The 25,790-nt window shown below is 40.8% G+C and overlaps 1 protein-coding gene across 5 annotated transcripts in view; it reads right to left on the reverse strand.

The window, feature by feature from the left end:
* Positions 1-1,831: 1,831 nt before the first annotated feature.
* hyal6 (hyaluronoglucosaminidase 6) overlaps positions 1,832-25,790 on the reverse strand; it is a 46,772-nt gene continuing 22,813 nt past the window's right edge. For 3 of the 5 annotated variants that reach the window (XM_072552665.1, XM_072552664.1, XM_072552667.1), the window contains 3 exons: positions 14,429-15,389; positions 7,827-7,916; positions 1,832-5,245 (listed from right to left, as the gene is read on the reverse strand). In XM_072552665.1, coding sequence (XP_072408766.1) covers positions 4,796-5,245; positions 7,827-7,916; positions 14,429-15,367 — 1,479 coding nt within the window. In that variant the 5' untranslated portion in view covers positions 15,368-15,389 and the 3' untranslated portion in view covers positions 1,832-4,795. The remainder of the gene's footprint in view (positions 5,246-7,826; positions 7,917-14,428; positions 15,390-25,790) is intronic. The other 2 variants (XM_072552663.1, XM_072552666.1) reach the window with 1 other exon arrangement.

Below are 25,790 nucleotides of genomic sequence, written 5' to 3' on the forward strand. Positions count from 1 at the left end.
GGATTTCAGTAAAGCATTTGATAAGGTTCCCTAAGATAGGCTACTGCAGAAGATAAAGAGGTATGGGATTTAGGGTGATTTAGTGGTTTGTATCAGAAATTGGCTAGGTGCAGGAAGACAAAGGGTGGTGGTTGATTGGAAATGTTTATTCTGGAATTCAGTTACTAGTGGTGTACAGCAAAGATCTGTTTTGGGGCCACTGCTGTTTGTCATTTTTATAAATGACCTGGATGAAGGCGTAGAAGGATAGATTAGTAAATTTGCAGATGACTTTAAGGTAGGTGGAGTTGTGCACAGTGTGAAAGGATGTTGCAGGTTAAGAGGGACACAGATAAGCTACAGAGCTTGGCTGAGAGATGGTAAATGGTATTTAATGCAGAAAGTGTTAGCTGATTCACTTTGGAAGGAGTAACAGGAATACAGAGTACTGGCCTCATGGTAAGATTCTTGGTCATGTGGATAAGCAGAGAGATCTCAGTATCCATGTACATAGATCCCTGAAAGTTGCCACCCAGGTTGATAGGATTGTTAAGAAAGCATATGGTGTGTTAGGTTTTATTGGTAGAGGGACTGAGTTTCAGAGCCATGAGGTCATGTTGCAGCTGTACAAAACTCTGATGCGGCCGCACTTGGAGGATTGCGTATAGTTCTGGTTGGCGCATGATAGTAAGGATGTAGAAGCATTGGAAAGGGTGCAGAGGGAGTTTTCCTGATATGGACGGAAGGTCTTATGAGGAAAGGCTGAGGGATTTGAGGAGATTTTCAATAGAGGGAAGATTAAGAGATAACTCAGTAGGAACATACAAGATGCTCAGAGGGTTAGATAGGGTGGACAGTGAGAGCTGTTTTCCTCAGATGGTGATGGCTAGCACAAGAGGACATATCTTTAAATTGACGGGTGATAGATATAGGACAGATGTCAGAGGTTGTTTCTTTACTCAGAGAGTAGTAAGGGCGTGGAATGCCCTGCCTGCAACAGGGGTAGACTCGCCAAACTTAAGGGCATTTAAATGGTCATTGGATAAATATACAGATGATAATGGAATAGTGTAGGTAAGATGGACTTCAGATTGGTTTCATAGGTTGGTGCAACATCGAGGGCCGAAGGGCTTGTACTGCACTGTAATGTTCTATGTTCTATGGTCTAAGATTACTGAGAGCAGCTACTTGTAGGAATACCTACATCATTGCAAGTTATTTTAAAAAAATCATTTTTATCATTGAGGAATGTGGGTATCACAGGGTGGGCCAGCATTTATTGCACACCCCTAGTTGCTGTGGGGAAGGTAGTGAATGAGCTGCCTTTATGAAGCCGACTACTCATTTGGCATTGTGTCACTATAGTCTTATCAGACCATAGGGCTGCTTTCTCTCATTCATCGGAGACAACTGGTGGTGATTTAACTTGAGGGCCACCATACCTCAGACTCTGGGAGAAGTTGAGAAGAAGAGTGCTTCATGTTAACCTCAGCTGGTGATAAGAATTAAACTCATACTGTTGACATCGCACTGCTTCAGAAACCAACCAACCAGCCAACTGAGCTAAACTGACCCCCTCATTTGATATGTGTATACCCACAATGCCATTGGAGGGGGAGTTCCAGGTTTTAGCTCCAGTGATACTGAAGGAATAATGATATGTTTCCAAGTCAGGATGATGAGTGACTTGGAGGGGAACATGCAGCTGGTGGTGTTCTCATGTATCTGCTGCCCTTGTCTTTCTAGATGGTAGTGGTTGTGTGTTTGAAACGTACTGTCTAAGAAGCCTTGGTGAATTTTTGCAGTGCATCTTTTAGATGGTACACCCTGCTACTGAATGCCACTGGTAGAATGAATGTGAATATCCTTTATTGTCACTTGTACTCCAGTGTAGAAGTACAGTGAGAAGTTTCTACAATGGCTGCCTTTAATGGTGCGATCTTAGGTACAAGTATCTTTGAACAAATCTTACTGAGTAAAACAAAAATTGTGGTTATACAAAAGAGGATGAAAAGAAAAGCAGTAGCATTACTTATTGTGTCTAAGAGTAAGTTAGAAATGTGGTAGTTAAAACTTTGTGAAAAAAATTTACATTACGGTCCAGTAAAGGATTCCAAACAGCAGCAGCTCAGCATGTAGCGCCAGGCCCCAGTCCGGTGGCTCAATGGTTAGCACTGCTGCCTCACAGCACCAGGGAGCTGGGTTCAATTCCAACCTCGGGCGACTGACTGTGTGGAGTTTGCACATTCTCCCTGTGTCTGCATGGGTTTCCTCCGGGTGCTCCGGTTTCCTTCCACAATCCAAAGATGTGCAGTTCAGGTGAATTGGCCATGCTAAATTGCCCGTAGTGTTAGGTGCATTAGTCAGGGTAAATATAGGGTAGAAGAATGGTTACTGTTCGGAGGGTTGGTGTGGACACGTTGGGCTGAAGGGCCTGTTTCCACACTGTAGGGATTCTATGATTCCATGAACTGTCCCACACTAGTCCAGCCTCCAGTCCACTCCTCACTGTCACTCAGCTGCAACAAGATAAGACCTGCTGCACTGGGATTCACTTCACCTCACATCACACCGAGACTCAGGTTTCCCCTTGTGCTGCTCCGGGATCGCTCCAGCCTCCAGTCTGCTCCTCACCGACACTCAGCAGCAAAAAGAGTGAATGTTTATGGTTATGATGCCAACTGAGTGAACTATTATGTTCTGGATAGTGAAACGTTTCTTCAGTATTGCTGGAGGTGCACTCATCCAGGTAAGTGGGGACTATTCCATCAGAATCCTGACTTGTGCCTTGTAGATGGCACAAGTTGCTGTCATGTGAGATGCAACTTAAACAGTTATTGCCATGTGTCCTGAAACTCCGCAACAGTTTGCGGAGCAGTTTGTTACTGCCTGCCTCTCCCTCAAACTGTATTGAATGGTGTGACATTGCAGTATTTACACAATATATACAAACTAAATTCAATACAGAATATTAGAGACGATCTGAAATGAGGAAAGAAACAATTTGCAAGCATTCTGAAAATTAATCACTGTAAATGTGGAGAGTCATTCCTTAAGTCTTTCCCATCACTCTCTTCGTCCATGTTGGACTGGGGTATACAAAGTTAAAAATCACAGAACACCAGGTGATAGTCCAACAGATTTATTTGGCAGTGCTCTGAAAGCTAGCGCTTCCAAATAAACCTGTTGATCTATAACCTGGTGTTGTGTGATTTTTAACTTTCTAAATTCAATTCTTCGATTCCTCTTTTTATTACTTGTTAAGTATCTGATTGGTATTGAATTTTTATATTTTAATTTGCACTTCCTTTTCTCTGTTCATTTCTTGAATTGTCAGTCTGATAAAGAAGATAAAGTTGCTTTTACTGTTAACTCAGAATTTTCCTTTCTGTAATTATACCAGCTTGCATTTCAAGCAATATCCCATGCAGAAAAATGTAGAAGCGTCCTTGTGCTTTTAGATGCCCTAATGCAGGAACTTTAGCCCAACGTTATGCCATAGAATATACTTAGGTTTAAATATCATTCATGGAATAAAAGTATATTCAGTTTAGGAAGCACATTTAAGCCAGAAGTTTATAAGAATGAATGTGGTAAGTCATACAAAGCATGCTAAAATGATGACCAAAATGAATGTCAAATTGCATGATTTAATTGGATGGTTTTATTTTCAAGTTCTTGATTATATATCACAATTTAAATTGAAGTATTAGTGACTTCTGCCCCTAAACTCTTTAAGGATTCCCTGCACAAAGCCTGATTTGTAAAAGGCCTTCGGTCTTAGTCAATCTTAAAAACATCGTATTTCTTTAAAAACCTTTTTAAGTTTATAACACCCATTCACTACATATAGGCAGGAAAAGAAATAGACTTTGTTAATTAAAAAATCACCCCAAAAATTCTCCCAATACATTTTGGTTAAGCATATTTGCAATCTAAAGGAATACTTTAATTTATGTCTTTATGTCTTGAATATTAATGACATTTTGTGAACTACTTTAAATATCATATTTTTGAAAACCTTTACATTTTTAGGATTTCTTCTCTCTTCCTAAGCATGTTGATTCATTGTTGGAGACAGCTCTGTAGGTGTTAATTGAGCTCCAGCTCCTCACTGAGGTGAGCATTATTCAATTTTAAATAATACAATTCCAAGTTATTTTACCATACAAAAAAAAAATCCAAGCATGCACATCTACCGCAGAGCTTGCAGAATCCATTCAGTGCAGAAAGCCAGGTTAAGTAAATCCCTCACTCTACTAAATCAGGACACTGAGGCCAATTCCAGTACTCCAACCAATGTCTTGGCTGAGGTCTGTTAACTCACCAGAGACTGGGAACTGAGCCTTGGATCCAATATGATCCAATTGCTCATGATTTAAACTCACTGAGCCACCACAATGTCGCAGTCATATTATGAACATCTACCTGTTTAGAATTACTACCGTGGAGTAGCAGTGATCAAGGACCATAGTCCCTGTTCACTTGTTCTATCAGAACATGGTGTGGAGAACTAATGTGGGAAGAAAACATCCTTGCAGAAACTAATCTTAGAAACTAATTCTCCCAAATTTTCTTGCTCATTAGGTAGGATTTTCAAGCAGACCCTGAATTATTCAGGAATCACCTGATTTGAAATTGCCATATTGGTCGTTGCAAAGAGTGTGCTGGAGCAGATGTGATAGTTACGGTCATGTCTCTGGATGTAAATTGTTCCTAGAACCAAGTCTCTCAGTTGGATCATAGTTCACATTCGTTTGCACATATCTGATAAATCACATCTTTATTACATCATTCATGTGCACGTAGGCTTCTTCTAGTTTTGAAAATAAAAGGTTTGAAAGACCAGCTGAAAGACAACAGGAGTGGCCAATGAAAATGGTAGCAGCGGTGCTGAATTTTTTCTAACTACCGTGCTATGGACATTTTTATCCAAAGAAGGAATCTCAAGAACAGGTACCTCGCAAGATATCCCAATCCAGCCTTCGTAACACTGACATGTGAACTTTTTTTGCATGACTTTGATATCCCTCGTGTTCATTCTCCCTTTCACAGAAAATCTGGGATGCATTCCTTCAGGATTGGCTTGGATTTTGAAACTGTTTGAATCCAGGTGAAGGTAGGTTTTGGAGTTAATGTTCTGCCTCACACACCTGCCATGGCTCTTGCAAAGATGTTTGCTGCACAATTTTGCAGCAGATGTCACGTTAACAATATAATGTCCCAGGGGTCCGTCCACGTATTGTTTCACTTCTAAGCAGTGATTCTGTAAGGGAAGGTTAAAGACATTTCAATCCTAAAAATACATATATGAACTTAAATAACTGCCATCATCAAAAAATCCCAGTCTTCATTTTGATTTCCAAAACCAGCAGCCCATCGAATTGTTAATAAGACCTTACACAATGTCTCCCTGGTTATAAATATACAAAAAACAAATGATCAAATTTCGTCAGCAGAGTAGATTCTATGCTAAGATGCTTGTTGCAAGTAAATGTGATGATTCAAAAATTGAGAGAAATATATGAGCAACAGTAATTACTAAATCTCACTTCCTGCCTTTAATCACGGTAAATGTTGTAGAATACAATTGTACACAGTCAGAAGCTTTTCAACGACAAGTTGATAATTGTTCTTCATGTGTTTAAATCCATTGACATCAGAGAATTGTAAAAAAGTTAGGATCATATGAGAAATATAAACCTCACTTTAAGGATAAGTAACACATGTGAAATCATAGTAGATTGTTTTCAACATTCCATGATTTTTTTTGTTTATTTATTCACAGGATGTGGATATCACTGGATAGGTCAACATTTATTGCTCATCCCTGACTGTCCAGAGGGCAGTTAAGAGTCAACCATATTGCTATGGGTCTGGAGTCACTTGAAGGCCAAAATTATGAGGGGCACAGATAGGGTAAATAGGGTAAATAGGCAAAGCCTTTTCCCTGGGGTCAGGGAGTCCAGAACTAGAGGGCATAGGTTTAAGGTGAGAGGGGAAAGATATAAAAGAGACCTAAGGTGCAACTTTTTCACACAGAGGATGGTACATGTATGGAATGAGCTGCCAGAGGAAGTGGTGGAGGCTGGTACAATTGCAACAGTTAAGAGGCATTTGGGTGGGTATATGAGTAGGAAGGGTTTGGTGGGATATGGGCCGGGTGCTGGCAGGTGGGACTAGATTGGGCTGGGATATCTGGTCGGCGTGGATGGGTTGGACCGAAGGGTCTGTTTCCATGCTGTACATCTCTATGACTCTATGTAGCTTCCTTCCCTAAAAGATATTAGTGAACCACATGGGTTTTTCCGATAATCAACAATAGATCATGGTCATTATTAGACTGTTAATTCCAGATTTTTATAATACCACTAGATCATCACCTCCCACAATGATTGCAATATGCTAAGCTAATTAATAAGAGATCATTAAACTTAAGTTTAGCAAAGCTATTTTAGTTGCGTAAAAATGTCATGCAAATTCATCATATGATTACAATGATCATACTCTGGAGAAATCAATGCAATCATTGATTTTGGATTATTTTAGAATATTTTAGACTTCTCTGAAACAAAAACAGAAATTGCTGGAGAAACTCAATAGGTATGGCAGCATCTGTGCAAAGAAATTTGTTTTATTTTAGATTTCTCTATTGGTTTCCATCTGTGGATCTGAAGAATCCATGCATTTTTACAGAAAAATCTTTAAGATGGTCTCAGGGAAAAGGGGAACAATAAGTTTCTACTTGTATTGAAGGAATGATTGTCATTCCAGTACAAAGCTAAGTGGCAATGTGTGTTGTGAAGAAGATGTAAAGTGGATTTAGGAAGTTTTGGACAGGCTTAGTTCAGAACATGACATATGGAATATAATGTGGAAAAATGTGAGGTTGTCCAGTAGGAGAAATAAATGTGCAAAGTATTTCTTAAATGATAGCAAGTTGGAAAGTGTAGATGTACAAGAGGATCTAGGTCCTTATCAATAAGTCACTGATTGCAGCAAGGCCAGCAAGCTATCACAAATGCTAATGGAATGCTAGCCTTTATCATAAGACGATTTGAGGAGTGAAGTGTTGCTTCAGTTGAGTAGAAGTTTTGCTAGACTGTACCTGGAGTAACTGTGTGTAGTTTTGATCTCCTTACCCTCGGAAAATGATTATTATTGCCATGGAGGGAGTATAACAAATGTTCACCAGACCTGACCCAGGGATGATGGGGCTTTCCTGTGAAGAGAGACTTGGTAAACTGGGCCTGTAGCATTTTGGAGGATGAGGTGATCTAATTGAAACCTATGAAATAGTTAAAGAGCTGCACAGAGTAGATGCAGGTAAGATGTTTCCCTTGCCTGTGGAGTCTAGACCCAGGGAGCACAACTTAAAAATAAGAGAATTTTTTAAACTGGAATTCTCTAACAGAAGACTGTGGAGGCTCAGTCTTTAAAGGTAGGGATTGATAGATTTTCGGTTACCAGTGATATACATGGTTATGGAGATTGGGTTTTTAAAAGACATTAGAGTGTTCGTTCAGCCATGATTGTACTGAATGGTGGGGCAGGCTAGCCCACTCCTATTCCTATGTTCCTTCTTATCACTGAAGGTGAACTTTACAGACTTATGAATCTCTCGTACACTATAGGTAGAGACACTTATTAGGTGATCATTCAGTCAAGGAATTGAGGGAGAAAAGAAACCATCAAACCGAAATTTGAATGTAAATGACTTGGATTTACAACACATTAAGTATGCTGAACACAGAGTCCAGGGTACACCTCAAATCTCTCAGCTAAATAAATATGAAATTGGGCTGCATTTATTGGGATGGGGAAGAATATGATTAAAATAGTTATACCTTTGATCTTGCGTAATTGATGCTTCCCCAAAGAATGATGCCAGCAGTCCCCATGGCAGCACTCTCACCAATTGTATGAACCAAGTCAATCTGGAGGATGAGAAAGTATCATGTCACAGTTATACAAGCAATAAAGGAAAACCATGCTTTGTGGCAACTTTGGATTTTGTATTTAGCCGTGTACATGGGTAAAGCATCCTATAGAACAACCTCCATTCACCAGAGGGGGAAATAAAACAGGCTGAAGCTGTATTTGCGTTTAAGATGTTAATAATGATTATAAGGAAGAGAGACTGTGCAATATTCCCTATTAGTTATTAGCCAGTATACACAAGGGCATTTGCACAACCTGTCGGAAGCAATTAAATATCAGCCAAACAAGTTCCACTTTCCTTATTCAGGTGACCATTTCTCAAGGGTGAATTGAAAGTGGTCGGAGATGGTCACATTTAAGCTCAATCTAGTCCTCAGCTGTCATCTACTTTCCAGTTCACCTCCAGCAATGGGGTCGTGGTTAATTTTTATCCCCCTTTAGCTCTGGGGGCAACAGGATCATTTGAGATACATCACATTCTGCCCTGACGTAGATCAGTTGCCTTAGAGCCGAATTTTCTTTCTGGCTTATGGCAAGTATTTCAGGGTGAATTGGAATTCCAGAGATTAGTCTCCAGTTTTAGATTTTTAAAATTGAGTCTTGCCTAATACAATGCATGGCAACAAATTAGGTGTACACAGTTCATGATTTTCTTTCCCTAACAGTTGCAAAACTGGGGTGGCACGGTGGCCCAGTGGTTAACACTGCTGCCTCATAGCACCAGGGACCCAGGTTTGATTCCAGCCTCGGGCTACTGTCCATGTAAAGTTTGCACATTCCCCCTACATCTGCGTGGGTTTCCTTCGGATGCTGCAGTTCCCTTCTACAATCCAAAGATGTGCAGGGTAAGTGAATTGGCCATGCTCAATTGTCCATGGTGTTTAGGTTAGGTGCATTAGTCAGGGGAAACGTAGATTAATAGGGTAGGAGAATGGGTCTGGATGGGTTCCTGTTCGGACGGTTGGTGTGGACTTGTTGGGAGAAAGTGAGGACTGCAGATGCTGGAGATCAGAGTCGAGACTGTGGTGCTGGAAAAGCACAGCTAGTCAGGCAGCATCCGAGGAACAGGGGAATTTTCAAACATAAGGTCTTCGTCAGGATTGAGGCTTATGAACCAAGGAGGTGAAGAGATAAATGGGAGGGGGAGGGGGAGGGGGAGGAAGGGAGCTGGGATTATGATAGGCGAGGGTGAAGATGATAGCTCAGAGAGGAGGGTGGACCAGATAGATTAGATTAGATTACTTACAGTGTGGAAACAGGCCCTTCGGCCCAACAAGTCCACACCGCCCCCGCCGAAGCGTAACCCACCCATACCCCTACATCTACATCTACATCTACATCTACCCCTTACCTAACACTACGGGCAATTTAGCATGGCCAATTCACTTGACCTGCACATCTTTGGACTGTGGGAGGAAACCGGAGCACCCGGAGGAAACCCACGCAGACACGGGGAGAACGTGCAAACTCCACACAGTCAGTCGCCTGAGGCGGGAATTGAACCCGGGTCTCCGGCGCTGCGAGGCAGCAGTGCTAACCACTGTGCCACCGTGCCGCCCACTAGGTGGGAAGGAAGATGGACAGGTCAAGAGGCCGTTACCGAGTTGGAAGGTTGGATCAGGGATAAGGTTGGGGGAGGGGAAATGAGGAAACCGGTGAAATCCACATTGATCCCATGTGGTTGGAGGGTCCCAAAGCGGAAAATGAGGTGTTCTTCCTTCAGGTGTCGGGTGGTAAGGGTTTGGTGATGGAGGAGGCCCAGGACCTGCATGTCCTTGGGGGAATGGGAGGCAGAGTTAAAATGTTCGGCCACAGGGGGGTGGGGTTGTTTAATAAGTGTGTCCTGGAGATGCACTCTGAAGCATTCCTCAAGTAGGTATCCTGTCTCCCCAGTGTAGAGGAGACCACATTGGGAGCAATGGATACAGTAAATGACGTGCATCAAAGTGCAGGTAAATTTCTGATGGATGTGGAAGGCTCCTTTGGGGCCTTGGACGGAGGTAAAGGGGAGGTGTGGGCACAGGTTTTGCAATTCTTGCGGTGGCAGGGGAAGATGCTGAAAGCAGAGGGTGGGTTGGTGGGGGTCTTGGACCTGACAAGAGAGTCGCAAACGGAATGGTCTTTACGGAATGCAGATAGGGGTGGGGAGGGAAATATATCCGTGGTAGTGGGGTCTGTTTGTAGGTGGTGGAAATGGTCGAGGCAACCTGTTTCCACACTGTGTGGATTCTATGATTCTACTATGAGCTGCGTCTAATTCTTGCCAAAGTATACAAACAGCAGCCTTCATGCTAGGAGTAAGACATTGGGAATTGCATTTTTTTGGTCTGAGATATAATTTTTTTTAGTTTAATGTGTGCTAATGCTATTGGATTTTTAAAAATAGAATCCCTACAGTGTGGAAACAGGCCCTTCGGCTGAACAAGCCCATACTGATCTTCCGAAGAGTAAGCCACCAAGACCCATTCCCCTACCCGACTATCCTATATTTACCCCTGACTAATGTACCTAACCCATACATCCTGAACACTATGGGCAATTTTGCATGGCCAATTCACTTAACCAGCGCATCTTTGGATTGTGGGAGGAAACCGGTGCACCCAGAGGAAACCCATGTAGATACAGGGAGAACATGCAAACTCCACACAGAAAGTTGCCCGAGGTTGGAATTGAATCCAGGTCTCTGGTGCTGTGAGGCAGTAGTGCTAACCACTGAGCCACTGTGCTGCCATTGGTTATTTTTAATTTTAGTTCTTGAAGTAGAATATGCAATAGTAATCAAAATGCTAATATTATCCAAATCTCAAATCGATGTTAGCAAACTTGAAATATTTTGATTGGAATAACTGCATAGTTTAAGGATAAATGGTTAGCTTTAAGGCATGATCTGGAGCGTAACATCACAATGGTTATTAGAAAGATACCAGATTACAACAGAAACACAACAGTATGCATTTTCTACACTAAAGGAAGGAATGTACATGAGATTGATTCATTGTAACTTTTACTTTAATAATTCGTTCAGTAAAACTTTAAATCGGAAGAAGGATTCCAGCCATTTTGAAAAAATTGGGTTTGTTCTGAGGCAGGTATGGATGTGGTAAAAACCTAATAGAGGTGTTCAAATTTACAAGGAATTTTCATGAAGTAAAAAGTGGGAAACTTTCCTCTGATAAATAGGTTAGGACAAGAAGACATGGATTGAAAATGCTTGGAAAAATAATTAGAAGGAAATCAGGAGGTTTTTTTTCACAAGAGAGTTACTCAGATCTGGAATACACCACCTGAAAATATAGGAGAATCAGATTCCACGGAAATTTTTTTCAAAAGGTTAACACAGGTGGGACAGGCCAAATAACTTCCTTCTGTTCTCTCAGATTCTATGAAAGTTTGGTAACATTTAATGAAATATTAACCCAATATTTATACAAGCTACAGCAGTGTGTTAAATCTTATTGTACATGAGTATTGTAGCTTCACATTTCCAAATTCATCATGTATTATTAGAAATGGTACTCCTCAAAATCTATTATTGATTTGTGAATAGCAATTTCTAAACAGGACAGTAACTGAACTGAAATGATGTGCCTGGGCTTTGTTGTGCCTAAAAATATCACTTCTCATTTTAACTGAAATATGCATGCCAAGCACAACAGAGAAAACATTTATTAGGTAGCAACACTAGGACTGAAGAAACCTTGAAAGCAAATCAGTATTAACGGAAGAAACACACTAATTTACTTCTGTGAACAATTTGTAGATATGCCAGAATAAATACACTGAATTTTGTATGATTGCAGCAACAAAGCAGATTTCAATGTAGCTGCTGCTTGGATGGAAAATCACCTCAGAATACATCCTCTGCAAGACTATTCAAAATAGCATTATGGCACCTAATAGCAATGAAAGCCAGGTTACTGGTTCTGAAAGAAGGGGAAACTTTAAATCATTCATTCTCAAAAGGAAAGGAACAATCTGGGTCACTGGAACAGTGAACAGAAGAGAGGGATTGTCACCCGCATTTCCAATTAAAAATACTTTAGAATGCTCTACACCTTTGTTTGAATCATGGTAAGTCACAAATTTGGGCTTGCATGTCCCTGAAGGCAACATCAACTCAATATATCTAAGTACTGATGAGGCCAAGGAATGTCCAAGAAATGGTTTTGTTTTTAGAAACTGTAAACAACATTTTTAGCCAAGAACTACCAAATGCCAACTCACAATCTGCATGCCACTCATTTAGAGTCATACAGATCTACAGCAGAGAAAGAGGGCCTTAGGCCAATCACATCTGGGTTGGTCTAAAACAAGCACTGAACAATTCTAATCCCATTTTCCAGCACTTGGCCCACTGCCTTGTATGTCTTGACTTTGCAAGTGCACATCTAAATATTTCTTAAATATTATGAGGATTTCTGCCTTTTCCATCCTAACAGGCAGTGAGGTCTAGATTCCCACCACCTTGTCCGTGAAAAAGATTTTTCTCACATTTTCTCTAGAACTCCTGCCCTTTACTTTAAATCTACACCCAGGTCATTGATCCCTCCATCAAGTGGAAAAGTTTCTTCCTGTCTACTCTATAGATGTCCCTCATAATTTTGTATGTATCAATCATGCCTCCTTTCAATCTCCTCTGTCCAATCTCTCTTCACAACTGAAGTTTTCCAGCCCATGCAACATCCTGAAAAATCTCCTCTGCACTTTCCCCAGCGCTATCACACCCCTCCGATAATGTGGTTTTGGAATGTGGGGATTTAGGAACTTAGTAGTAACTCTTAGGGAGGATTAATGGCAGGAAAGGGTTCTGGCTGTAATCCCACTTGCCAGTTTCAAATGTTGCATTAAATAAATGGAAATGACACCCATGTTCAGGCTTACCTGTAAGCAATGTGCCGATGCGATGACAAAAAACTCAAAGACAGCAGGAGTTGAAGAGGACTGGGTGACTACTAATAAGAGTTGGTGAAGGGTAACCAATCAGCATTATGGTATTATTAAGTAAAGTGGGAAGTAAAAGCAGGAAATCTTAGATGTGATTTAATAATAGTTCCCTTGTGTTTTAAAATCATAAGACTTGTGGAACTGAAAAAAACAAAACATTTCAAATACTTGAAGTATCAGTGACCCAATAAATCAGTGAAGTTCAGTTGAGGGATCTTCCTGAGAGCTTTTCAGCAGCAGCATTCCCTAACTTATTCTAACTGATGATTTCAAGATTCCCACCCTTTGACAAAGTGAACAATAGCAGATCCATTTTTGACCTAAGAGTAATAAAGTAACATATTGAGGGATTGAATTCAAGAGTCGTGAAGTGATGTTGCAGCTGTACAGGACTTTGGTTAGGCCACAGTTGGAGTACTGTGTGCAGTTCTGGTCGCCTCACTTTAGGAAAGATGTGGAAGCTTTGGAGAGGGTGCAGAGAAGATTTACCAGGATGTTGCCTGGAATGGAGAGTAGGTCGTACGAGGATAGGTTGAGAGTTCTCGGCCTTTTCTTGTTGGAACGGCGAAGGATGAGGGGTGACTTGATAGAGGTTTATAAGATGATCAGAGGAATAGATAGAGTAGACAGTTAGAAACTTTTTCCCCGGGTACAACAGAGTGTTACAAGGGGACATAAATTTAAGGTGAAGGGTGGAAGGTATAGGGGAGATGTCAGGGGTGGGTTCTTTACCCAGAGAGTGGTGGGGGCATGGAATGCGCTGCCCGTGGGAGTGGTAGAGTCAGAATCATTGGCGACCTTTAAGCAGCATTTGGATTGGTACATGGATGGGTGCTTAATCTAGGATAGAAGTTTGGCACAACATCGTGGGCCGAAGGGCCTGTTCTGTGCTGTATTGTTCTATGTTCTATGTTCTATATTCATAATCTTATTAAACGACAGGGCAGGCTCAAGGGGACAAATGGCCTACTCCAGTTATTCATATGTTCATATATTGAAGATATAGATGCATCATATGAGAGTAGAATTAAGTTGTTGCCTTGCTAATTCAAAAGTGAACTTTGAGAGAATCTCTAGCCAAAACCTCTTCTTTAACGTGTTTGTGTACAATACATAATGACAAATTGTATTGTTAATAAAATAAATTATGATTTTGTATTATTTTTGTTGCATATATATCTTTGAGGCATAGATTCACAGGGGCATTATCGCCACACCCATTGGCCACTTGCTTTTTGTGAGCTTAATAACAATAATCTTGCTTGGGTTCGAGTCTTATGCACTCCAGAGGTGTGTGCTAACATCTCTGAACAGGTTGCTTAGAAAATATGTAGATAACGATTGTCAGTAGACTAAATAACTTTAGGAATGGCAGAACTGAACCAATCCCATCAGCATTCCCATGTTCACTGGAATCTTTCCAGCATGAATGGTTGGTTTGCAATCAGGAATGTTAACCTTGCTGGAGTAACCGAACGAGGATCAGCAAATTCATCACAAAGCTAATACAAAAGCTGGGTTTCTCATCCATTTTCAAACACAACATGCATCGTTTCCTACTTACCTGAGTGAGAGGCTCAAACTCATAGGCATAAAATGGACGTCCATATGCGAAGACGGGGAGAGTGTAATCCTTTATGGCTATGGAGGCTAATCTGATAGCTTCTTTCAGTCGGTAATGGACAAATTTCAATGCATTTGGGCTTGACTTCAATTCAAGTGGTAGATAGATGGAAGGATAGAGAGCGCCACTTTCTTCCCATAACCAGAGTAACTTGTCATTACGTTTGTACTCAATTGCAGGGCACTTCCCAGTATATTTCTTTGGGTCTTTCTTATAGTGATGGTTGTAGCAATCTGGGAAGAGATAGAACCCCCAGAGGCCATGCGGTCTAATCTTCTCTGCTAACCCCAGTGTATTATTCATCAATTTCCACCCAGCATTTTCATATTCTTTCCTGGCTTCTAACTTAATTTTTTTTTCTGGCCAGTCAGGGTGAAGCTTTCTTACAATTTGAATGGATTTTTTCCGATAGATATTTTTATGACCCCAGTTTCGGACCCACAGAGGTCTCCAGTCTTCCCAGTCAATCACCCCAAGACCACTGAAGTCATCAACTGGGATGACTTTCTTAATATCAGCCCTGGCCTTCTTCAAGTGTTCCTTAAGACTGATGTTCTGGGGGATTCCTCCATTTACAGGAACTTTATTTTTGGTGAAGTAAGGATATTTGCCTAGATGATCGTGATAAAATATGGTGATGGTTGACCCACTGAGAGTCTCATTGGAGTTGGAAAATATATCAAAAACACTGAGGTCCAAATTCACCTTATACCTGAGCCTGCACTGTTCTGTTGGAGCATTCCACACAGCAATAAATGGGTTGTGTGGAAGTACTGGAGATTTTGCTTGCTTAAAATACTGGCCACTTGTCGTCTGTAATATGAATACAAACACCAGTTGTTTTGTGACCAGCTTCTTGGGAATCACTGCAACAAGCATTGCTCTCAGCTTCCAACTCTACCTGAAACAAGAGAATGACATTGACAATTACTGCAGATTGCCAAACATTGATATATGCATTAATAGTCCATAAATATAGTAATATTTTATCATTAGCTTATTGATATAAATAATCTAGCCATATATATATATATATATATATGAAAAATCAGAAAACCATCACCTTATGATCTTTCTACAAGCTTCCTCGTGAGTTCAAAATCCATCACAACTTTACAGATCATAGTTTTAAAAAAGGCTGAATTGAATTGCTGTCATTTTCAGCTTATATTAATAATTTAATTCCCTGTCTCAAAATTAAGCATAGTATTCATTATGAATTTAAGCAGGAGATTGTTCATGTTAAATAGTCAGTCATTCCAAACTTGCTCAGACTTTTAAAACAATGTAACAACTAGGTAATAACTGGTTCATTTATTTCATCATTTAAAGTTTGTGGTCCCAAGGCTGAAAAGGGAGATTAGGTCATGTTAAACATTATTCCATGTTTTAGAGTCATAGAGATGTACAGCACGGAAACGACCCTTCAGTCCAAGCCGTCCACACGGATCAGATATCCCAACCCAATCTAGTCCAACCTGCCAACATCCAGCCCATATCCCTCCAAACCCTTCCTATTCATCTACTTATCCAAATGTGTTTTAAATGTTGCAATTGTACCAGCCTCCACCACTTCCTCTGGTAGCTCATTCCATACACGTACCACCCTCTGTGTGAAAACGTTGCCGTGTAGGTCTCTTTTATATCTTTCCCCTCTTACCATAAATCTATGCCATCTAGTTCTGGACTCCCCCACCCCATGCCCCTCATAATTTTGTAAACTTCTATAAGGTCACCCCTCAGCCTCCAAGACTCCAGGGAAAACAGCCCCAGCCTGTTCAGCCTTGTAAATCTTTTCTGAACCCTTTCAAGTTTCACAACATCTTTCCATTAGGAAGGAGACCAGAATTGCACGCAGTATTCCAACAGTGGCCTAACCAAAGTCCCGCAACATGACCTCCCAACTCCTGTATTCATTACTCTGACCAATAAAAAAAAGCATACCAAACGCCTTCTTCACTATTCTATCTACCTGCGACTCCACTTTCAAGGAGCTATGAACCTGCACTCCAAGGTCTCTTTGTTCAGCAACACTCCCTAGGTCCTTACCATTAAGTGTATAAGTCCTGCTAAGATTTGCTTTCCCAAATTTATCAAAATTAAACTCCATCTGCCACTTCTCTGCCCATTGGCCCATCTGGTCAAGATCCTGTTGTAATCTGAGGTAAACTTCTTCACTGTCCACATCTCCAATTTTGGTGTCATCAGCAAAATTACTAACTGTACCTGTGATGCTCCCATCCAAATCATTTCTATAAATGATGAAAAGTAGAGGCACCGGCACCGATCCTGTAGTCACAGGCCTCCAGTCTGAAAAACAACCCTCCACTACCACCCTCTGTCTTCTACCTTTGAGCCAGTTCTGTATCCAAATTGCTAGTTCTCCCTGTATTCCGTGAGATCTAACGTTGCTAATCAGTCTCCCATGGGGAACCTTGTCGAACGCCTTACTGATCACATCTACTGCTCTGCCCTCATCAATCTTCTTTGTTACTTCTTCAAAAAACTCAATCAAGTTTGTGAGACACGATTTCCCATGCACAAAGCCATGTGACTATCCCTAATCAGTCCTTGCCTTTCCAAATACATGTACATCCTGTCCCTCAGGTTTATCTCCGACAACTTGCTCACCACCAACATCAGGCTCACTGGTCTATAGTTCCCTGCCTTGACCTTACCACCTTTCTTAAACAGTGGCACCACGTTAGCCAACCACCAGTCTTCCAGCACCTCACCTGTGACTATCGATGATACAAATATCTCAGCAAGAGGCCCAGCAATCACTTCTCTAGCTTCCCACAGAGTTCTAGGGTAAACCTGATCAGGTCCTGGGGATTTATCCAACTTTATGCATTTAAAACATCCAGCACTTTCTCCTCTGTAATATGGACATTTTGCAAGGTGTCACCATCTATTTCCCTAAAGTCTATGTCTTCCATATCCTTTTCCACAGTAAATACTGATGCAAAATACTCATTTAGTATCTCCCCCATTTTCTGTGGCTCCACACAAAGGCCATCTTGCTGATCTTTGAGGGGCCCTATTTTCTCCCTAGTTACCCTTTTGTCCTTAATGTATTTGTAAAAACCCTTTGGATTCTCCTTAATTCTATTTGCCAAAGCTAACCCATGTCCCCTTTTTGCCCTCCTGATTTCCCTCTTAAGTATACTCTACTGTCTTTATACTCTTCTAAGGATTCACTCGATCTATCCTGTCCATACCTTACATTTGCTTCCTTCTTTTTCTCAACCAAACCCTCAATTTCTTTAGTCATCTAGCATTCCCTATACCTACCAGCCTTCCCTTTCACCCTGACCGGAATATACTTTCTCTGGATTCTTGTTATCTCATTTCTGAGGCCTCCCATTTTCCAGCCATCCCTTTATCTGCGAACACTGCCCCAATCAGTTTCCAGTCTATGTTTGGAAAATGAAAATCCCCTACCATAACCACCCTATTATTCTGACAGATAACTGAAATCTCCTTACAAATTTGTTTATCAATTTCTCTTTGACTATTAGGGGGTCTATAATACAATCCCAATAAGGTGATCATCCCTTTCTTATTTCTCAGTTCCACACAAATAACTTCCCTGGATGTATTTCCGGGAATATCCTCCCTCAGCAGAGCTGTAATACTATCCCAAATCAAAAATGCCACTCCCCCTCCTCTCTTGCCTCCCTTTCTATCCTTCCTGTAGCATTTGTATCCTGGAACATTAAGCTGATAGTCCTGCCCATCCCTGAGCCATGTTTCTGTAATTGCTATGATATTCCAGTCCCATGTTCCTAATCATGCCCTGAGTTCATCTGCCTTCCCTGTTAGGCCCCTTGCATTGAAATAAATGCAGTTTAATTTATTAGTCCTACCTTGTCCCTGCCTGCCCTGACTGTTTGACTCACTTCTGTTCTCAGCTGTATCAGTCTCAGATTGACCTCTTTCCTCTATCTCCCTGGGTCTCACCCCCCCCCCCCCCCCAACCTTACTAGTTTAAATCCTCCCGAGCAGCTCCAGCAAATTTCCCTGCCAATATATTAGTCCCCTTCCAATTTAGGTGCAATCCGTCCTTCTTGTACCTGTCACTTCTACCCCAAAAGAGATTCCAGTGATCCAAAAATGTGAATCCTTCTCCTGTACAGCAGTTCCTCAGCCACGCATTCATCTGCTCTATCCTCCTATTCCTACCCTAACTAGCTTGTGAACATACAGTCATATATAAAGAATGGGCAAAAAAATATTAGCAGGGGTCATCACATCCACAACCTGCTCCTGATTGCTGGAGAATGATGACAAATTCCAAACTGTGCTATTTCATTCCACCTCACAGTCATTTAACCTTCCCGGGGAGGCAACAAAGAAACCGATAAAATCCCAGAAAAGAAATAAAATTTCTGGGAAATTCCTGTGTAGCCCTCTCAGGCAATATGAAAATAAATAGGACAAATGAGAACAAGTCAGGATAACTTTAAAACATAGAACACAGAACAGTACAGCACAGGAACAGGACCTTCAGTGCACCATGTCTGCACCAACTGTGATGCCATTCTAAACGAATGCCATTTGCCAGCAGATGGCTTGTATCCCTCTATTCCTGCCTATTCCCTGTCTGTCTAAATCCTTCTGAAACATTGTTTTGCTTCTACCACTTCCCCTGGCAGCACATTTCAGGCACCTACCGCTCTGTGTAAAAGAACATGCCTTGTAAACCTCCTTTAAACTTAACCCCTCTCACCTTAAACCTATGCTCCCAAATATTTGACATTTCCATCCTGGATAAAGACCCCAACTATCCATCCAACTCTCATAATTTTGTACACTTCTATCAGGTCATCCCTCAGCGTGGCGAAAACAATCCAATCTTGTCCAATCTCTACTCAGACCTAATACACTCCAGTCCAGGTAACGTGCTGGTAAACCTCTTTTGCAGCAAAGCTACAAAGTGCTGATTTAGAGACACTTCCTACAAGCAAATTAGTAGGAATATTATAAATACAACTTAGAAGCTGATAAAACAGCAAGAGAACTATAGAAATATTATTAGCTCAATGCTTTGGGGATGGCGGGCAGCTCAATCCCAATATACCTTTTCTCTGAGTAATCAGTTGTAATGCTGTTAGGGAGGGAGTTCCACTGATAGAGCAGCAATAATGATAAAGTTCCAAGTCAGAATGGTATGCGATTTGAAATGTAGGTCGTGGTGCTCCCATAGTTGCTGTCTTTGTTCTCTTTGGTGGTAAAGGTTGCAGGTTTTGAAGAGTCTGTTAAAGAAGCCTTGGCAATGTAGTATGGGTATGCCCACTCACTCTGCTGCATGTGCTTCTGTCATTGTCCTTATAGGTTTAGAGAGATTTATAACACATGAGACCATTCAGCCCTCATGTCCAAACCAGTCAACAATTATCTGACTACAGTAATCCCATTTTCCAGATTTTGGCCTATAGCCTTGGAGGCTATTGCATTGCAAGGGAATATCTATATACTTCTTAAATGATGTGAGAGTTTCTGATTCAGCCAACATTCAGGCAATAAATTCCAGTCACTTGCCACTTCTGGCTGAACCATTTCTCCTCAATTCTCCTCTTAACCTTCTACCTCATACCTTAAATATATGTTCCCAGGTTGTTGGACCCTCTACAAATGGAATATCCGTCCAATCTATGCCCCTCATAATCAAAGGTCCGCTTTGAACCTTTGTTGCTCCAAGGAAAACAACTCCAATGTGTGCTACAACTGCTTCCCACTTCCTGTCAGCCCAAATGCAAATGTTGTCCCAGTCTTGCTTCAAAGGGACACAAACTGCTTCACTCCAACTGACGATAAGAGGAAGACCATTGGTCCATCAAATATGTCCCATTTTGTCATGCTGGATTAAATAAAACCCAGCAAAGGTAGTGCCATTGCTACAGCAGTAAATTTTATACCTTGCCTATCTGCCAATCTGCTCCTTGGGTGGCGAGTGCTGTTGTGAAATTCTGGTTAATTTCTTTGTCTTCCTGATAGCTAATTGGAGGAAATTCCTGCACAAATAGGCTGTTAATTAAACAAACAGCAAAGGGAGTATTTGTCACACAATGCCCTTAGGGAGGGCATTCCAGGATTTTGACCCAGTGACAGTGAAGGATTGGCGATATATTTCTAAGTCAGGATGGTGACAACATTCCAGCAATAGTACTGAAGACCTGTGCTCCAGAATTTGCTGTTCCCCTAGCCAAGCTCTTCCAGTACAGTTACAACACTGTACAGCATAGACACACAATGTGGAAAATTGCCCAGCTATGGTCTACACATGTAAAGCAGGACAAATCCAACCCGACCAATTACTAGCTCATCAATTCACTATCAGTCATCAGTAAAGCCATGGAAGATGTCATCAACAAGACTATCAAGCATCACCTGCTCAGCAATAACCTGCTCAGTGACACGCAGTTGTGGTTCCTGAAGTTTCCTGAAGAAGGACCCATGCCCGAAACATTGATTCTCCTGTTCCTTGGATGCTGCCTGACCTGCTGCGCTTTTCCAGCAAGACATTTTCAGCTCAGTTGCGGTTCCACCAGGGTCACTCAGCTCCTGACCTCATTATAGCCTTGGTTCAGGCTTGGAGAAAAGAGCTGAATTCTAGACATGAGGTGAGACTGACAGCATTTGACATCAAGGCCGCATTCGACTGAGCCTGCCATCAGGGAGCCCTGAATAGCCTCCAAGTTTTATTTCACACTATTATCCATCTACACAGCACTAGATTTATCTTCCAAAAGGAAATAAAGTGAATGATGGTTTTCAAAATAGTGGAACAAGAGAAATCATTTAAAAGCATCCAGATGCTTTTTCTTGGTACAGAGTTACAAAGTCAAACAGTAGTCCAGAAAAACTCTCTCACTTGATCTGTAATTAATATTAATATTTAATCATTAAAGCTTAAGTGCTAAAGTGAGAGAGAACTTGAAAATTAAATACTTCTGGCACTTTGTGCTATCTGTCACCTCTGCCTGTATGTCGTTCAAATCCGGGTAGTTTGAAGTAGGTCACTGCTGTCAGTCAACCTTTCTTGAAACTTCATTTGGGACCTGTTTAATGATCAGTGGTAAAAGATATGCCACCACTGAGTCTTTCCAGAAGAGCCAGTGCTCTTCTTTTAACAATTTATTTATCACATGATTAAAAATAACTACTGCTACATTACAAATCAGACAGATTTACAGCTGTAAAGAGTATCTATTCCTTCCCAAGGTTCGTGCAGACTGTGTGACATCAACACAATGGGTGCAGCTCAATGTAACAACATTAGCTCTTTCAGAACAATTTCTTCAGTAACCTACACAACAGATATTTCCATATGTTAACCAACACTTTACAAAAATCAAAGATGCACAATGTATTATTGTGGCAAAGATGATACAAAGTTCTTGTGACTGCCTCCATTCTAATACATAAAGCTTTATCAAACATTCTTTGCTCTTGAGGAAGTGCTTCTGTGAGACCTTTTTTAAACCCAAGCACGCTCACAACAGCTGCAAGCAGCTAAATTGATTTTGTTATTGATTGCCACGCGTGGTAATTCAGAACTGGGGAGATAATTATCGGGTCATGTTTTGCACCATTTGTCACAGATTAGATGCTTGATAATATATCATTTGAAGCAAATTCATTTCAGCTGCTGCTGAAAATTTTAGATTGATGGCACTGGCACAGATTTTACTGGCGGCATGTTTCTCACCTGAAAAATAGGAAGTTGGCTGTTTGCAATTTGCAGTAGTACAGAACCTCATTTGGTCCATTCATGTCCAAGGCTGGTTAATTCAATTTTCAGTTGAACTTGCCTATTCCAAGTGTAAGGTTGCCTAATTTTGTGAATCACTGTTCTATGCTGATTGCAAATTTCACATAGACTTGTGCATCATGCACGTTTCATCTATTTCCACTAGATGTCGAGTGGCAATAATTGGATGGTAGATTAGTGGCTCTCTGGAGGCCACATGCAAAAGATGATCACGAAACCTTTCATTTTATCTTTGTGACATCAGGAGGAGCATGACTGCTCTTCATGGGCATGTAGGTAAATTTGGATCTCCTGTGCAAGACCCTGACTGGGATCATCTCCCCGATTAGTCCAACCTGCTGCTGCTTCCTACAATCTATAAATGTTATTTCTTGATTTTATGATGATATTTCCAAGTTTTGTGCATCTTGATGCGGCTCTGGGCAGACAGATGGAAATTAAGAAATATCAGACAATAAGAATGAAGAATTGATGGCAATTGAATTGTGGCAAAAGTACTGAAAATTACAAGAAGCATTCAATATACAAACCCGCCCTTCCGTAAGTTAGAATCTTAACATAAACTTACAAAGATCGCACCGGAGTTCATAATTCTGCAGCAAATATAGATTTTTATTTGTTTAGCCTGTTTCCCAGAAATACAATTCTCTCTGCTGGCACTGTGTAACAATATGCATTCCACTGTACTGCTGAAGATCAACCATTCCCATAATAAATACATGGGTAAAGTACCTTTGGGAAATATGATATGATTAAGTGATTTACCAGGCAACCTGAACTATTTTCCTGGAGCCTTACATTTTTTAACTCTGTTAAAGGAAAGTCTATCAATCAAAAAGAAAAATCAATCAAAAAGAAAAATCAATCAAAAGTAATGGAAAAGTATAACCGGCCTAAAACCACTGTCTGGTACAGCCACCCACCTTTCCACATAATTCGACTCAATCTGACCACCCTTGTATAATGCTATCCAAACATCCACAGTTTTGTCTGTAATGTTTGTTACATATCCTATCAACAAAATATTAACTGACTGAACCTGAAGCTAAAGATGTTTTAAAAAAAATTAAATTAAATGTATTTCTTGCTCAACACCTGAATATGTGGCTGAATATTCCTTGCTGATTACTCAGATATTTTAGTAACCTGTTTAATCACTCAAATAAATTAACTTCTCATTTTCATTTCAATCTCTGATTTGACTTATTTAAATTAGCCCTTTCTCATACCTCCCATCTTGATTGATTCGACTAATACATAGCTATACCAAATTATCTTATTATTTTGTTCTGTACCCATTGAACTTAACATTAAATTTGTTTCTCTCTCCACAGGAACAGCCTGATCTGCTTACTATTTAGTACTGAAATTGCTCCTTTCGTTGATCCATCCATCAAGTGAATCTTCAATGACTTATAAATTTGATTTTAAATACTTCAAGAAATTCCATTTTAATTGAAAATGAAACTAAACTAAATATCTGTTGGCATTAATCCAAATAGTGAAAGAAAAATAAATAATAAACAGTAACTGTTTCAATGAGTCAACGACAATTAAGTGGACTTTAACTTAATTGAACAAACTGATCCACAAATATAAACAAAGCATGTGTGATGTGCTCAACCTGAAGACAGATCCTTGGTTCTCTGTCTGCTGATCCTTCATCCCAGCTGTTTGTTTGTGTCACTGTTGGTTTGCCACTGTCATTTATTTCCAAGAATGATGAGGAAGCAGATCGCAAATCTGCCTCACTAAAACAGGAATCAAATCCATGCTGTCGATGTTATGCTAAACCAGATGCTAAATATATAGCCAATTACATTAGCTGGCCTGTAATCCTTTTAATTGGAATGGGATAAAAGTAATAAAAACTTGGTAATAAGGAAAGGTAATTGCTCCTCTGATGTCTAAACTTTACAAATGTAACTCACCTCTGACACTTACCAAATACTCACCGAATAACTAACATCATCTCCTATAGGAGAGTAAGAATCAATTGCCGAGGCTAAAAATGTCTAGTGGAAGCTAAAATAACAGAACACTTCTTCCCCTTCCTCACCTCCATACCCTTGATCACTTAGCAATCTAATTTAGTTTGTTGTTTGTAATTGCTATTAAATCAAAATCTACACTTTAAACCCTTTGGTTGTCAGGCTTAAGCAGGATTTTAACGATTTTTCCACAGAGCATTTTAACTAAAGATGAGGGAAGTAAGGGGGGAGGTGTAAGGATCCCCAAGGGATCCTTCCATATCCGCCACAAATTCACCTGCACCTCCACACACATCATTTATTGCATCCGCTGCACCCGATGTGGCCTCCTCTATATTGGGGAGACAGGCAGTCTACTTGTGGAACGTTTCAGAGAACACCTCTGGGACACCCGGACCAACCAACCCAACCACCCCGTGGCTCAACACTTCAACTCCCCCTCCCACTCCGCCAAGAACATGCAGGTCCTTGGACTCCTTCATCGCCAGACCATAGCAACACGACGGTTGGAGGAAGAGCACCTCATCTTCTGCCTAGGAACCCTCCAACCACAAGGGATGAACTCAGATTTCTCCAGTTTCCTCATTTCCCACCCCCCACCTTATCTCAGTCAAATCCCTCAAACTCAGCACCGCCTTCCTAACCTGCAATCTTCTACCTGACCTCTTCGCCCCCATCCCACTCCGGCCTATCACCCTCACCTTGACCTCCTTCCACCTATCGCATTTCCAATGCCCCTCCCCCAAGTCCCTCCTCCCTACCTTTTATCTTAGCCTGCTTCGCACACTTTCCTCATTCCTGAAGAAGGGCTCATGCCCAAAACGTCGATTCTCCTGCTCCTTGGATGCTGCCTGACCTGCTGTGCTTTTCCAGCAACACATTTTCAGCGCTGTCTACATGTGACACAACTTCAAGAATTATGTACCTGAATTCCTAGGTCCCTCTGTTCTAGAATACTACCCAAGGCCCTACCATTAATTACATAAGCTCTACTCTTGTTTATTATACCAAAATGCAATATCTCACATTTATCCAGATTGAAATTCATCTGCCATTTTTCAGTTCATTGATCTATTTGATCAAGATCCCTTTGTAATCTCAACAAACCTTCAACCATATATTATGCCACATACTTCATAATCATGCCTTCCATTATCTCATCCAAATAATTTATATCAATGACAAACAAAAAACAACTGATCCCTGTAGAACAGACCTCCAGACCAAAAAGCAACCCTCCACCACCACTCTCTGTCATCTACTATTAAGCCATTTATGTATTCAATTGGCAAGCTCACCCTGAATCCCTTTGTGACCTAACTTTACTAATAAGTCAACCTGTGATTCTGCCACAAATCTCATTGTAGTTCACATTGTTCAGGCTTCTATAAGGTTCCACCCCAAACTTTAAATTATTACTATGTCTAATTGACAATCGCGCAGCCAATTGTGATTTATTGGTAACAGTTTCTCTAAGTGAGGAGATTGTGGGTACAATTCTACTGCAGATAGCATATAATGCAAAGTTGGAGTG

Source organism: Chiloscyllium punctatum, chromosome 32 (genome assembly GCF_047496795.1).
Source record: "Chiloscyllium punctatum isolate Juve2018m chromosome 32, sChiPun1.3, whole genome shotgun sequence".
NCBI classification, from domain to species: domain Eukaryota; kingdom Metazoa; phylum Chordata; class Chondrichthyes; order Orectolobiformes; family Hemiscylliidae; genus Chiloscyllium; species Chiloscyllium punctatum.